This window comes from Camelina sativa, chromosome 3 (assembly GCF_030686135.1).
Source record: "Camelina sativa cultivar CO46 ecotype springtype chromosome 3, ASM3068613v1".
NCBI classification, from domain to species: domain Eukaryota; kingdom Viridiplantae; phylum Streptophyta; class Magnoliopsida; order Brassicales; family Brassicaceae; genus Camelina; species Camelina sativa.
This window is the reverse complement of record NC_141882.1, coordinates 5,885,124-5,901,242: the sequence shown is the minus strand read 5'-3', so window position 1 is coordinate 5,901,242 and position 16,119 is coordinate 5,885,124. Positions and strand designations below refer to the sequence as shown.

General features: G+C 36.6%; 1 protein-coding gene and 3 pseudogenes across 3 annotated transcripts; 1 reads left to right on the top strand and 3 right to left on the bottom strand.

The window, feature by feature from the left end:
- Positions 1 to 783: 783 nt before the first annotated feature.
- LOC104773190 (aldehyde oxidase GLOX pseudogene) lies at positions 784 to 3,492 on the bottom strand (annotated as a pseudogene). The gene has a single exon (XR_015595229.1). The product of XR_015595229.1 is annotated as an aldehyde oxidase GLOX pseudogene (transcript).
- A 99-nt stretch (positions 3,493 to 3,591) lies between these two features.
- Positions 3,592 to 5,623, top strand: LOC104773181 (putative pectate lyase 3). The gene is made up of 3 exons (XM_010497761.3): positions 3,592 to 3,907; positions 3,998 to 4,685; positions 4,822 to 5,623. The coding sequence occupies exons 1-3, from the start codon at positions 3,711 to 3,713 to the stop codon at positions 5,302 to 5,304; spliced, it is 1,368 nt and encodes a 455-aa protein (XP_010496063.1). The 5' UTR covers positions 3,592 to 3,710; the 3' UTR covers positions 5,305 to 5,623.
- Positions 5,523 to 6,909, bottom strand: LOC104778719 (F-box/LRR-repeat/kelch-repeat protein At1g09650-like; annotated as a pseudogene). The gene is made up of 2 exons (XR_015595230.1): positions 6,254 to 6,909; positions 5,523 to 6,173 (listed from the first exon to the last, which is right to left on the bottom strand). The product of XR_015595230.1 is annotated as an F-box/LRR-repeat/kelch-repeat protein At1g09650-like (transcript).
- Positions 6,910 to 14,888: 7,979 nt separating this feature from the next.
- On the bottom strand, positions 14,889 to 16,021 carry LOC104778718 (F-box/LRR-repeat/kelch-repeat protein At1g09650 pseudogene; annotated as a pseudogene).
- Between the last annotated feature and the right edge of the window lie 98 nt (positions 16,022 to 16,119).

Genomic DNA, 16,119 nt, shown 5'->3' with positions numbered 1-16,119 from the left:
CAATAAATAAGAAAAAAATATGCTATTCTGAGCCATATTTATTATGTTTTGCCAAGGAAACTCAGTTAATGTTGCTGAAAATAATAAGGTCCCCTCTTTTTCCTATTCTAAGCTTTTTGATCGCATATTATCTGTTTCAAAACAATCCTACTGCATGCTTCAATAAAGACTGATCGATCAAGCCCGAATTCGTACTGAGATCGATCTGCAATAAAGTCTTGGTGTGAACTATGAAGTATATAAGATCTACAGATAGAGCTTTGGTTTCGTTTATACCTTCTGTAAACCAAAGAAGCGACCAATATATTATATATACGTACACATAATCATGTAAAGCAATGATCCGGGCAAAGAGAGGAAGGGGGTAATAGATATACGGACTACTTCCAAACGTTGGTGCTAAAATCGAAAACTTCACATGTACTAGCTAGACCTATTTCCAAAGAGCCAATTGAATTTGTCTTTGATGAATCCAAGCAAAGGCAACGTGAAACCACATACGCGATTCACTATCAACGGAGTCGGGATGATCTTAACCGAAACTGATGACTTGAAAACTGACGTGCTTATGTATGTTGTTTACTGAGCATAGCTCAATCGTCTTTCTTGGAAGTATTATATTCGAATTTCCATTGTTCCTTGGATACGCATTTTGAACCTAATAAGATTCCACGGCTAGTGTCTCCATCATAAGCTCAACGACGTCGTCGTTAGTGAACGATTCCACACCCGAAGAATGCTTTTTCGATATTGTCTTGTCTCAAATTTGCTATATTCTCACCATTGATAAATACTCAAGACTGTAAACATTTAATATAGCTTACCATCCGAGTCTTGTTTGAATTCAGCACTGTCACTAAACAAAACGTTTTACTACGGTTGGTAAAAAAATCAAAAACTAATGAATCTATCTACGTAAAAAGTAAAACTATGAAAATCATGAAGAAAAGAAAACATAGAGTCAAAAGCAGCAGAGTCCAACGTATCAGAGGCTCACGTTAAATCTTAACCCAAACCGCTACACTCGGGATTCCACGGTGAACCACGAACATCATATAATACCCAGGCGGTGCCACGTAGGAGTTCGTTGGTCCTTCCACGTCAGCTTTATACGCGAAAACAGATAACTGACTCACGCGCCTCACACGCAACACCAACATCCTCTGGTTCATCGCCGTCGAGTGAGTGCTGAACGACGGCGCCACTAGCCGCACCGACACTCCTCCGTCGAACATCCCGAACGCCGGAATCACGAACGTGACCGCAAAACCCTGACCGTTCAACATTTTTCCGGCTAGCTCTACCGTGATAATCGTCGGCCTCACGCGCACGTACTGCGGATCGAGGTAACGCGGGAGGTAAGCCTCGAGGCTGAGCTCCGTCGGGTACGGACTCGCCGTGAAATTGTAATTCCGGTGAGGATTGCTTCCTCCGACTAAGACTCTGCCGTCGGAAAGAAGGAGAGACGCGGAATGGTACATTCTAGGGATTCGAGTCGGGGCGAGAATTTCGAATCTTCGGGTCGGGTCAGGCTCGTCGGGTAAATACAAAACCGGGTTGAGAACAGCGTTCGTAGCGTCCTCCCAACCAGCGGTTCCGTTAGCCGCACCGTTAATGATCAAAACGTCACCGTTTGGTAACAGCAACATATCGCCCATGACACGTGGCGATGGCATCTGCTCCATGATCCATCTCGGATTCGGGTCGGTCACTTTCAATCTCCCGCACGAGCGAGATCCTCCGACGAAGATTTTAGGGATCGTCCTCGCCGCTTTAAAGAACGCTCCCGGGGGAGCACCGCCGCATACCATAACCTCAGCCGCAATCTTCGATCGGTTACTTTCTCCGGTGAGTAAGAGAGGGAGGAGCACGGAGGAGCCAGTGCTTGGGTAATTACGTTTATCGCCGCCGGGAATCACCGGAAACTCCTTGATGATCCGGTGGTTGACGAAATCGAACAGAATCGATCTCCGATTAGCGAAGATGAAGAGGTTGCCGTCGGGGAGGAGATGAAGAAACGGATAAAGATTGTTCTCTTGATTCGGATCTCTCGTCTCGGCCAAGAATCTGAGATTGAAGACGGATTTGCCCGGATTCTTGGAGTAAAACTCGTAGGTGAAGGCTCTTCTGCCGCCGACGATGATGATCCGACCATCGGGAAGAATCTGATTGGTTGAATACCACCGGCGAGAGGAGAGATACGCTCTGTTCTCAACCCAATCACACGAGAGGCTTCCAACTCCGTCGCAAGGTGTGAAGACACGTACAGTTCTTTCGCCGGAGCCGTAACCACCGGTTTGGATTAAAGAACCGGAAGCGTTTAAAGAACCGGAGGAGCACCACGTGTCGTACCGAAGTGTGAGTGGGCGAAAAGTGTTCGAAGCGACGTCGTAGAGTATAGAATGAGCAGAGCAGTCGAAAACGGTGGCGTTTTGGCAGAGATGAGGAGGGAGAGTGAGATTCGAAGGGCCGTAGTCGGTACGGTCGAAGATGACGACTTTGTTGTTGTGTAGAAGCTGCATGTGCATTGCGGATATACCTACACTCGGCTGCAGGAGATCCCACCTCCCGCCGGTGAGTATCGCTAACGGTGAACGTGGGAGGAGCAAATCCGACGTGGAACAGAGGAAGAAGAAGGAGAACAAACATAAAACGACGGCGTTAAGGTTCTTCTTGAACCTTTCTTGTTTCATTGTTCTTGTTTATTTTCAGCTCTGAATCTGCTTTCTTCCGGTGAAAGAGGTTTTAACAGTTACAGTCTTTTGGGGTAATTACTAGGGTTTGTGTGTTTCTTGAAACATTTATGGTGTTGTTTCTTTCTGGTGAAATGTGTGATCAAGACTCATAGTGCTATAGCTAGTACATAACGAGATTTGTATCATATGGGTCAAGATTTTATTTATGGTTGCCTTTTGCAATTTGCATATAAGTGGGTGAATTTTAGATCTGTGTTATTATTGATCACGGACCATATTCACACAGATAACATTTTGGATTCTTTTTTTATCAATTTGATGTATGAACAGTTTCAGAAATCAGTACTCCAAAATAAAATTTGTTCATTTATGTCTTCTCCAAATTCTTTTAAGGGAACAGAGAGTCCCGCCATTAGTTAGCTTCTGACCGCAATGGGGTAGCTGTACTGAAGACCAATAAATTAGTGAAATTATTGATATAATTTAATAAGCACAATTTTTTTTCTAATAACTGATCCATACAGTAAAAAAAAAATTCTGAACTGAAACCCAAATTATTTCTTTTCAATATTTTTAAACTCTGTATTGATTATGTAAACCTATGTATGGTTAGCAAAAGCAAAAATAGTTACCTCAAATTGGGTAATTTATATCTCACTAAAAATAATATCAGGTCAAGGCAAAAATAACTGAAAATATTCCAGAATAGAAGGATGAAACAAAGATATAAAAAGCTATAATTGGAGTTTAGGAGAAATGACGACCATAGAGATTTAAAATTAATGGTTGGCTAATCTCTGTTTATTCTTAATCCTCCATTGACTCTTCTCTCTCTCTCCAGTCCCTCTTGTTATTAAAGCAAATCCGTGATTCATATCTGAAATCTTTTAATCCCGGCAGGCCAATTATCTGAAACCACAACATCCGCTTGAGGTTCTGCCGGGAGATAAAAAAACAAAAAACAAAATAAAAAATCTCAACGGCTTTGATCGCAGCATTTACAAAATATTCGAAATGGCAGCAGCGTTTTTGACTCTTGGCGGCTTCTTTTTATCGTTATTAGCTATAGTGGCTCCACAGGTTGGAGCGCATGTGGCTGTCTTTGATAGCTACTGGATGCAACGTAAAAGCGATGCATTGAAACAAACATTTGGCTCTTACGATCCTAATCCACTTAACGTCACCAACCACTTTAATTACCATGTCAATTTGTGAGTTCTCGTCTTCCTTAGGTCATATTTTTTTTAACTTGGCTTCTCAAACAAGTAATCTAATAAAAACAATCTTCTTCTTCTAAACAGAGCTGTGGATGCCACGGAATCAATAAACGATACAAGGAGAGAGCTTACACAGGTCAGAAGTCGTCGAAAATTGCAAAAACACGGCGGAAAATGCGTAGCTTATAACCCCATAGACAAATGCTGGCGATGCGACCGTAACTGGGCAAATAACCGGAAGAAACTAGCGGATTGTGCTCTCGGATTCGGCCGGAAAACCACCGGAGGAAAAGACGGACCGATCTACGTTGTCACCGACGCGTCTGACAACGATCTTATCAACCCTAAACCAGGAACGTTAAGGTATGCAGTAACTAGAGACGGACCCCTTTGGATCATATTTGCAAGAAGCATGATCATAAAACTGCAACAAGAATTGATGATAACGAGCGACAAAACAATCGATGGAAGAGGAGCGAGGGTTTACATCATGGAAGGTGCTGGACTAACGCTGCAATTTGTGAATAATGTGATCATACACAATATTTACGTCAAGCACATCGTTACTGGTAACGGTGGGTTGATCAGAGACTCAGAGCAGCACATAGGGCTTAGGACAAAAAGTGATGGTGATGGAATCAGCTTGTTTGGAGCAACGAATATTTGGATCGATCATGTCTCAATGACAAGATGTGAAGATGGTATGATCGATGCAATTGACGGCTCCACCGCCGTAACTATCTCCAATAGTCATTTCACCGACCACCAAGAGGTAAAAAAAAACAAATACTCTGTTTTATTACTCATGCAAAACACAAATACCATGTCTAGTTGCGTTTGAAACATTCAAGATATATCACTAGATTCAATAGAATATAAAAAGGCCTCCTAATCTTGCAAATGAACAGGTGATGCTGTTTGGGGCGAGGGACGAACACGTGATAGACAAGAAAATGCAGATAACGGTTGCGTTTAACCACTTCGGTAAGAGATTGGAACAGAGAATGCCTCGTTGCAGATTCGGAACGATCCATGTGGTGAACAATGACTACACACATTGGGAAATGTATGCAATTGGTGGAAACATGGACCCTACAATCATTAGTCAAGGAAACCGTTTCATTGCTCCTCCTAACGAACAAGCCAAACAGATAACAAAGAGAGAGTACACGCCATTCGTTGAATGGAAATCATGGAACTGGCAATCAGAAGGAGATTACTTCCTCAACGGAGCTTACTTTGTGCAGTCAGGAAAAGCAAATGCGTGGAGCGCTAAACTGCATAACCCGATTCCAAACAAGTTTGCAATTCGACCTAAACCGGGAATGATGGTCCGGAAACTCACCATGGAAGCAGGAGTGCTTGGTTGCAAACACGGTAAAGCATGCTGATTACAACAATACCATTTTTCCACCTTCCAACAAAACAGACGAAGCTTTTGCTCTATTTTAGCTTGTTGATCAAGGAAAACAATATAATGAGAGGAGAGAAAGCTTAAAGCAAATTGTTTTTCTATGAACGGTGTTTTGTAACAAATACTGCATATATAATGTTCGGATTATATTATTCTTAATAGGATTCAGGTTCCTTTTTTGTGGAAAAAATGAGAAACGCAAAATACTTTATACACATTTTCATTAGCTACTTGTCTTGTCTCGTGTGTCCTTACAAATATCACATTACGCATTGACAATAATCAAATTTATGGAATAGAGAGCAAACTAAGGAAAATAACACAGAGTTGATGGAAGAAGCAATAAGATCACATTTATGCATTGACAATAAGCAAAGTTTATTAAACAGACAGGAAATCGGAAGGAATATTCCCAAAAAGCTTCAGAAATCCCTTCAGTAACCGGATCCTCTGATTTGGTTTTGGGGTCAAGTGTCAGTGTTCGAAGAGACACATGATCACTAAACAGCAACTTCTTCTTATTCTTGTTCTCTCTATCCAAAAGTGCTAGTGGATGGAGCACCCATCCTGTTGAGACATCAAAGAACATTGCACATATATGCAGATCTATGGAACAAATTTTGTCCCAAGTCTTGTTGCTTGAACTGAATGACCATATCACTTGGTAGGCCTTATTAATCTGGTATAGGGATACGCACAAGCGGTTGTCAAGGTTGCACATGACGATCTCGCAAGGATTGGAATTGGCAAAGGGAGCTTTAGAGATGACTTGAAAAGCTTCGGTGTGGAGATCGAAAGATACAACTTTGGTTTCTTCGCACTCTGTGAACCAATGAAGCGACCCATCTACAAACACAGGATCAATTGAACCTAACACAGGATTATTTGAACCTACAACACGATAAGGACAAGCGGGAGTGACATACCTCCAAGAGCTGGTGCTAAAGTCGAAAACTTCGCATGTGGTAGCGTTTTTTAGGCCTATCTCCGAAGAGTTGTACAGCCAAACTGCTTTGTATGTGCCCGTGATTATGTCTTTACCGAATCCAAGATTAAAGAGTTTGTGTCCAAGCTTGAAGTAACTTTCTCCTAAGTCGATAATGCGTTGTTGTAATCCACAGAGAGGAAGAGGTCAATACCATCTAGTGGTGGGGTTGACCACAAAACAGGATTCTGTGGGATGGTAGAGACAAACGAGACCGTCGCAGCTATTACCGGAAACCAAGAGCGTCCCCCAAGGGGTAGGGATTTTGACCAGTGATGATGAACCCAACACTAGAGTTCTTAAAAGTTCTGTGTCCGGGGGCTCGGACACCATGAGAACATCTGGATCTCCAGATTTCTGTCGCCGCTTCAACTGTCTTCCTTGGAAGAATCGTGATTCCATCGTTGATTTCCATTGCTTCGATACAACCTTGAACCTCAGTAGATGTTTCACCGCTAGTCTCTCGAGTATGCCCTCTACGACATGGTGGGGCAGCGATTCCATCCTCGAGCAGCGTTTTTCGACACCATTCCAGTCGCCGTTGCTTTTTATAGTCACATACGCACTTATAAATAATACTCTGACAAGGTAAATAGGAGAAACCTATTGAGAGATGGAGAACGCAAAGCTCAAAATTATGGAAAAACAAAAAACAAAAAAAATATATAGAAAATTAAGGAAAGGAAGATCTAATAGATTACACAATATTTGTAATTTAGGAAACCTAACATTATCTCTCAGTATATAATACTAGAAAATTACCCACCATAAAATTAAATATTCGTATGTAAAATAAAATTTCATTAAACTATATATGAAATGTTTATGATATTATTTATATATGCCTTGAAAACAATTTAAATATATATATTTATAAGCTTATAATTATGAAGTGTGTTAAAAGAAGGACAATTTTCACATATTGCATAAAAATAAGTTTTGGTTTTAAATTTAGCAAATCATTTCTAAATTCTAAAAATACTAAAATAGCATCTTGCTTTTAATCTTATACTCTAAATACTAAACCATATCTCTTAAAAATTATACCCTAAATGTAAAACATAAAATTCAAACTAAAAAAATATAGATAACCATTGTAAATAGTGTAAGCTTTTTACAGCATAATGACAGATGGAGTAAGGGTTATAGGAAAATAGACATGAGGTATGATTGACAACTCAAACAATACCAATGCGATATAAAAGTAGTTTTGCTTTTGTACAGGTTAATCTACTATAATTTATACCACTTTTAATGATTGACATATGTCTATGATGAAAGTATTGAGGTTACAATATGTATATATATACATATATTAAATATTTTACAATAGGTCTCTGTAATGTTTTTCCGTGATGCGAAAGGATGTTGTAAAGCTTGGGAGTGATTCCAAAGAGGCAATAAAGAAATATGTGATCTTTTGATCATGTTTATATGCATTACACGGTAAATTTAGGCTCAATCTTTTTATCAATATGCAAAGTAAAAAAAAAATTGGTAATGGGATAAAGAACTTTTAAAAATGGAAAACAAAGCAAATTTACAAAACATAAACTTAGAAATATATTGTAGTTGTAGATCAAAGGATTTAAGAGGAGAAATCTAAGGGACTTACAACTATAATATTATGAGTGAATGTTCAAAGCCAAAAAGATTGTGTTTTAGGACTCAAGCATTAGGCCCATCTTCATCACTTAAGACTTCTAACTATAGTTTGAAAGTTTAAAAAATCACATTACAAAACAATGCAAAAACATTAAATCATAACTATCATAAAACATAATCCTTGAAAGATGCTAATAAATATTGACAAGACACTGATACCAAAAAAAAAAAAACATTGACATGGCTTTGTAAACGATTTCTTCAAATAGTCTTAGAGAAATTAATATGTTAATCATCATATTGCAAGACATCATGTTTTAAAAAAAAAACTTCATAAGAAAAAATATTTTAAAAAAATACCATGGAAAATGATGGGGAAAAGAAAGACATATAGTGAGTGATTGTTTTCTTCATTATTAGTCATGTGATCATTGGATCTTATATAATACTAAACATTGTTTGAAGTTTGTAAGGAATTCCATTGACATATTATTCTGAGTAATCACATTCATGACAATAAATACAGTTATAAAGCATATTAATTGTAATTAATTTGGTCATATGCATTATTGCAACATGAACAGTTTGAACAAAAGAAAACGTCCATCCATAATGTCATAAATGTAATTGATTGAGAGAATTAATGTAATCTAAAGAAACTGAACAAATAAAATATCCCAAATTAAAAAAATGTGTGTAGACAATTTAGTTTTAGATTAGCAATAATGTGTCTTTTATTTCAATAAAATTGAAAAAATGACACATGTTAAAAAAAAATAGAGGGGTGCCAAATGACAATTTCTCTCAACTTTATTTTATTATAGTTTAATATATAATAAATATTGACATGTGAAACCGATAAAAATAGTTAAGTAATAAAGTTCCGGTTGTGATAAAAAAATAAGTGACAAATTTATATAGAATAAATATATTTTATAAAAACTATAGAGATTTTTGCTATGAAATGATACTAAATTAAATAACCAAAAATAATTAAAGATTTGGTAGACGAAGAGTAAAGAAATTTAAAGGAACAATAGTGAGGAATTTACAAATCGTATAAATTAAATTAGACAAAATATACTCTTGTAAAACGATTTTTTTTGTTTTTACCAAAGTAAACTAAATAGAATCTTGCTATGAAATAATATTAATTAATACCAACCAAAAATAATTAAAGATTTAGTAGAGGAAGATAAATATGAGTACTTATATAATAAATAATGTGATTTTTAACCAATTAAGTCATGAAAGAGGAATAAAGCAGGTGATAGAATTGATGATGATGTGAGAAATGAGAGACAACCAACCATAAGTAAAACATTAATACCTTCTTAGATTATGTAGTTGATGCTACGAAATGATGTCAAGTTCGTAGAGGCAGAGAGGCGTGGACAAGAAATAAAATATATTTAGTCATGTTGGCTAGAGAACGGGCCTTTTTTTTGGTTTCTTTGCTTCATAGTTTTGAAATAAAATTGAAATGAGTTTATGTTTTGTTGGCTAGAAAATTGAGATGGATCTATTTAAGTTTCTTTAACCCATAGTTTTGAATTAAATTGAGAATGAGGATATGTGTCAGCTACATAAGAACCCAAATGTCATGTTATTAGAAGAAGTTGAAAAAAACCTTCTCATATTATATAATATTATTTTCATTTATGTTTATAGGTCTCCTAAATCATTCTTTTCACTTTAGATTATCCTTGCACTCATCGATATTGACCACATTTTGAGCAGTACGTAGAAGCTGGAACTGGTTGTGATGAAACCACAACTGGATGCTCAACCGTTAAGTTTTGAATAATCTTCTTTCATTGATACCACCAGCTCTTTTTCTTTTTTTCTTTTTCATGTGTTTTTTTTGGGTGCAAAACATACCACCAGCTCTTATTTCTTAGCAGATCTCTTTGTGCATACAAACAGCGCATTATGGTAAGAATTATCCACAGTTGTTAAAAAAAAAAAAAGGTAAAAATTATCCACATATATGTTTAAAGGGCAAAGAAAAACAAAAACTAGAAATTCCCATATGTAGCTTTGGGTTGAAAATTAAATACGAAAGTCCAAAAAAAAAACAACCAACCCATTAAAAACTCCGCCAAAGTAATATATATATATATATATATATATATATATAGAGTCGAAAAAAGAAATTGGACAAAGAAATTTAAAAAAAAAATGGTTCTTTGAAATGGCAGCATTTTGCAAAATATTCGAAATGCAGTAGCGTTTTCGAATTTTGGCAGCTTCTTCTTATCGTTATTAGCTATAGGCTTTGAATGGAAAGACATAAAAATAGCAGATCACCCGTTAATGTAGTCTTTCTACGACTAAGTTACCATTCAAGAATTTTTGTTACTTTTAAAAGTTATTGCAGATGAACTGGATGCAGTTTATATTTTTTTGTTTTTTTATGATAAATGCAGGAGAAATACATGCAGATCTGGTCTACAGCTTTTTTGATGCTATTCACCCTTGATCTGCACTTGAACAGCCAAATATTTGATATACTTCTATTCTGCTTGATCTGTTTGAACCATTTGATGTGCTTTGCCTGATATACTTTCTTCATTCAACGCCATTGTGGCTCTACAGGTTCGAGCCAATGTTGCTGTCACTTAAGGCATTCCCATTGGTGAGATGAGGATGAGAATCTATTAAATAAAAAATAAAAAACAAATAAAAAACTGAAGAGAGAGAAAAATAGTGTCTCTGTTTAAGATACTTTTACACTCTCTCATATCTATTTGTCATAATTTGATAGGTTTGTTTTCAAAAAATAAAATAAAATTTAATTGAATTATATGATAACATTAAAATATTAATAAACAAAATTAGAGAACTCAATTTATTGAGTATCACCGAGGCAAATGATCTTAAGATCCTAATCCACTTAACGTCACCTATGCAGCCACTTAAATTACCATGTCAATTTGTGAGTTCTTGTCTTTGCTAGGCTATATATATTGTTTTCACACCTGGCTTGTTAAACAAGTAATTAATCTAATAGCACAAATCTTTTTCTTCTTAACAGAGTTGTGGATGCCTCGGAATCTAATACAAGGCGAGAGCTAATACGCATGTGAGAAGTGGTCCCAAAAAGCAAATTTTTATTGAGATATCACATTGTGCATTGAAAAGAATATAGAGTTTTACAGATAGATGAAAAAAATATAAAGTTTTATATATCTAAAAAAAATAGAAAAAATAATGATATTAACTAGTAATTTTGTTATTAAATTCAATGGATAATGTAGTAAAGAGGTAAATTGTGGCTGTCAAGCTGGCTAAACCGCGGGCCAACTAAAGCCAAGTTGCTTGCTTAAGTATTTAACCTAGTTCTTAGAGACGGTTTTATACTTCTACGGGTCCATTGTGTATATATACCACGTTTCTTTACGTTTTATTGAGATATTGAAAGGTTTTTAAAAAAAAAAATGTTTTTTTTTGGTTTTGATCTACGAGAGATACAAAATAGTTTCATTTCTCGTTGAAATCTAATTTATATTTTTTTCCTTATTTTTTTGGTAGAAACATGATTGGTGTGATTTGGATAGACTTTATATTATGTTTAACTTCTTTATCTATGAAATTGCTATGTAGTGTGGTAACTTATAACTAGTGACTTGTTTGAGTATTATTATAAGTTGCATACACTAACAAACAACATAAAAAATGTCTTGTAATGTAATAACAATGGAACCCAACTATTTTAGAAACTATAAAGATTGAGCCCCTGATTCGTGACCCACTTTTAAGACTTTAAAAATGTTTAAAGACTTGACAGCCAATTTTTTGCCAATCAGGCTTTTTTGGGTTTTATTTTTTTTTAAGTTTTAAAAGTCACTTTTCTTTTTCTCTTCTTTGTTTTCACTTTTTTTTAAGCGTCAAAACCCAGACTTTAAAATTAAATAATTTTTAAAGTCTTCTTTTTTCACTCTTTTATATTTAAAAAGCTATCCAAAAGTATATATAAATATTTTATATATTTTATTTTTATAAATTAATTATTCTCTTTTTTTTCTCTTTTTTTAAAGATCCATTTTAATAATAAATTTTATTTTTACATCATCATCACTAATAATACTATAAAAAAGTTTATGAAATACATCATTAATAAGAAAATAACATTCAAACAATGTATTGATTAGTGCTTAATGGATTTTTGACTGCTCATAGCCTCATATAACTACTCAATAGAAAAAGAAAACATTCAATAACAATCAGATTTCTGACATAATATATATTTATTATTAATACTTATAATAATAATAAAAATAACAGCTACAACTTTAAAAGTTATTGGTAAACAATCAGATTTTAACAGTTTAAAGCATCAACAACCAAATTCTCTGCAACTAAATTTTTTAAGTCAAAGTCCTTACAGCCATAAATAACAGACGTTACCAATCAGGGCTGAGTGTCTGTCAAGCTGCGATTGGCTAAGGGAAAAAAAATGCTTCTGTTCTCTCTCCACTTCTCCAACGCCGATCAATCTTTGTCCGTCGTTCACCAACTCCTGCTCCTACGATCGCTCAAACAACTCCGGTGATGGCTTTCGTAGATGGTCCGAGGAAGACCGTAACGACACCTTATGCTGCAGCGGCTGGAATTGCTCCGTCCAAATCCTCCGTGGCACCACCACCTCCTCCTCCTGCTGCGGCGGCGGAGGGAAAAGCTACCACGACCACCAATTTGCCTCCTCTATTGCATGATTCAATCTGCAGTATTGAAGAATATGATTGAGAGTCTCTTTGTTTCTACCTTCCGTGTTGGTTACCCTGTGAACATTGATGCTCTTGATGCACTATACGAGAAGGTGGGATTGAATTGAATGAAACATAGACGGACACACATTGTTCTGTATGTTGTATTGTAGCTTAAATCATTGCTTTTGTTTACAGAAATGGCTCTGGCTCAACATCCTGTGGGTGGAATGCAAGCTGCAAAGATGGGAAGAGTTTTAGTTACAATAGTAACATTAACATTGTTGTGTTTGTTGCTGTTAATGGCGACTTGATTACGCCTGTTCTACAAGATGCAGATAAGGTAACCAAATGTAATGTTCTTCTAGGAAGAAAGTAGCTAGGTTGTGATTGAACAGAGGTACAGTCTTAGACTGGTTTGTTTGAAATGTGCGAGAGTCATGTTGGGTTTTCTTTGTTGAATTTTCATGTTTTCCTAAATTGCCGAGAAAGAGGTTGTTGAACCAAAGGAAGAAATTGCTAAGCAAGAGCTTTGGCGATGTGCAATCTGTACATATGACAATAATTAGAATATGTTTGTGTGTGATATTTGTAGTGTATCATCCTGTGGCCAAAAATCAAAGTATCAATAAAGTACATGTACAATATGTGTTAGTGAGACTTTGGATTTGTACAATCTCTCTTTGCATATGCATGATATACACAAATATCATGTGTTGGTGATTATAGTCTTGTGTATGGATCAGTTGCTGAGTATTTTTTGGTCTGCATTTTGTAATTTATGCAGAGACATTGAAGTTGCAGGTTTTTGAGCTGGTGTTAAAAGATTCTTAAGTGCTGCTTTTGTTCAGATTCTCAAAAAAGGAATCAAGTTTGGTTTGTACGTTCAAACCAAGGTGGAGTTTTGTGTCCTCTTTGTGGTGAAACAAGAACCGTATAGCTGAAGGATTTTTACCATGACGTTACTTTGAAACGCTGAAGTTTGGCGAAAGTCTAAACTGGATTTGGAATCAAACAGAGGATTGATTTTCAAGGTATTATCTATCTGAAAGTGTGTGCTCTTTGGCTTGATCATCTTTGCCTCAGGTGGAGATTTGTGAAGATGAGTAAGAATATGGTGACAAGACAAAATCAAAGACTCAAGCTTTTGGGACTACAAGTCTCAAAAGTTTTGCAACAAACGGACAATGGAAGTGAAGGTTTTGGCCAAAATGAATAGATTGGTTTTATGTGCTCCTCTCATTTCTGTTCTGCATCACTCTTCGGTTTCAGTCTTGCTTTTCTAGAAAACACAAGAAACCTTAAGCCTTGAGAGATACAATTTTTTGTTGGATTGTAGAGATTCATAGATTGTTTATGTTTTGTTGAATATCATTTGACATCATTTGTTTATGGTATGTGATCTGTGTGTTTGTTGTATGTAGTGATGGATTGTTCATCAGAATCCCATTTTTGTTTTTTTTTGTTGCTTCTTGAAAAATCCAAAATTAGGATCTACCATTGGAGGCATACAATTTTACAGTTCTTAAAACAAGTTTAACCAAACAATTTTCAAAAGTTAATATTAAACTATTCCTAACCCCACTTAAGCATTCTTTTTTATCTCCCCCCATTGGAGATGCCCTTAGAGAGGAGTGAGTGAAAAGACGTAGTATACAGAGATGGATTATTTACTGATTCTTCAAACAAATCAGAAGCAACATATGAATAGGATATTATAAACATGAACACTGATATAAAAACACTCTCTAAACCATAGCAGAAAGCAGAGGAAACACGCCAAGTAATTGAGTTCAACCATGTAAGATGATGAAACAATCAAGAAAAAAAAAAGGGTTAAAAAGGTTATTGTTCTGAGTAAAAGAGCTTGAAACTTTCTAAAAAAATGGTGTAAATAAGAGTCTTGCTTACTTACGGATTATGTCCTTTGGAAGAAGTAAAAGATTTTTTCACCAATCATAGATCCTTTTGGATGATGCTAGGAGAAGTTTGAGAGCCCCTTGGAGACATGGTTGTAATAATCAGCTTTTCATTGGCTGGACAGGGCAGCGAATGCGCTGCAGTGCCTCATTTATCTCAGTCTTCTCTAGGGGAAACCTTGGAGATGGAGCCTTCTCTTTTGATTCTGGCTTTCGCAAATGCAGTTGAGACCAAAACCATACCTTGAAGAGGAGACAATAACAGATAGTGGATGGAAGTGACAAGATCACACTATTGAGATGTCACATTGTGCATGCATTGAAATAGAATAAGCAGATAAATTTATTGAATAGAGAACAAACTAGGGAAATAACAGACAGGAAATCGGATGGACTTTTCCCAAAAAGCTTCAGAAATCCCTTCCAAAATAGGATCCTCTGACTTGGTTTTGGGGTCAAATGTCAACAGTGCTCGACGATGCACATGATCACTAAACAACAACTTCTTCGTCTTCTTCTTCTTCTTGTTGAGACATCAAAGAACATTGCACATATATGCAGATCGATGGAACAAATGTTGTCCCAAGTCTTGTTGCTTGAATTGAACTACCATATCACTTGGTAGTCCATTTCAATGTGGGATAGGGATACGCACAAGCGGTTGTCAAGGTTGCACATGACGATCTCGGAAGGATTGGAATTGGCAAATGGAGCTTTAGAGATGACTTGAAAAGCTTCGGTGTGGAGATCGAAAGATACAACCTTGGTTTCTTCGCACTCTGTGAACCAATGAAGCGACCCATCTACAAACACAGGATCGGTTGAACCTACAACACGATAAGGAGAAGCGGGAGTGACATACCTCCAAGAGCCGGTGCTAAAGTCGAAAACTTCGCACGTGGTAGCGTTTTCTAGGCCCAATTCTGAAGAGTTGTATAGCCAAACGACCTTGTAAGTGCCCGTGAATATGTCTTTACCGAATCCAAGCTTAAAGACTTTGTGTCCGAGCTTGGAGTAACTTTCTCCCAAGTCGATAATGCGTTGTTGCAACCGACTGAGAGGAAGAGCCCGATACCATCTAGTGGTTGGGTTGACCACATAACCGTATTCTGTGTGATGGTAGAGACAAACGAGACCGTCACAGCTATTACTGGAAACCAAGTACTGTGTGTTCTGCGTCTCCCAAGGGGTAGGGATATCGACCAATGATGATGAACCCAACACTAGTGTTCTTAAAAGTTCTGTGTGCGGAGGGTCACTACACGCGGACACGAAGAGCACATCTGTATCTCCTGATTGCTGACGACGGTGGTGCTTCCAAACTCTTTCGTGGAAGTTACGTGATTCGATCGTTGATTTCCATTGCTTCGATACAGTTTTGAATCTCACCAGAGGTTTCAGAGGAAGTCTCTCGATGATGTGCTCAATGACGTCGTGGTACAGAGATTCAGACCTCGAGCATCGTTTTTTCGACATTATTATTAGGATTTTAGGAGTGTGTTGTTGATAAATGATGAGGAGAAACAGAGAAAGACTTTATTTATACGAAAAACTCCTGGTCGAATCAGAAAATA

Excerpts from the sequence above, each read along its gene's own strand:
- LOC104773181 (XM_010497761.3), top strand. The coding sequence starts at position 3,711 with ATGGCAGCAGCGTTTTTGACTCTTGGCGGCTTCTTTTTATCGTTATTA. Across the intron at positions 3,908-3,997 it reads TTTAATTACCATGTCAATTT|AGCTGTGGATGCCACGGAAT; the intron begins GTGAGTTCTCGT and ends TCTTCTAAACAG. Across the intron at positions 4,686-4,821 it reads ATTTCACCGACCACCAAGAG|GTGATGCTGTTTGGGGCGAG; the intron begins GTAAAAAAAAAC and ends GCAAATGAACAG.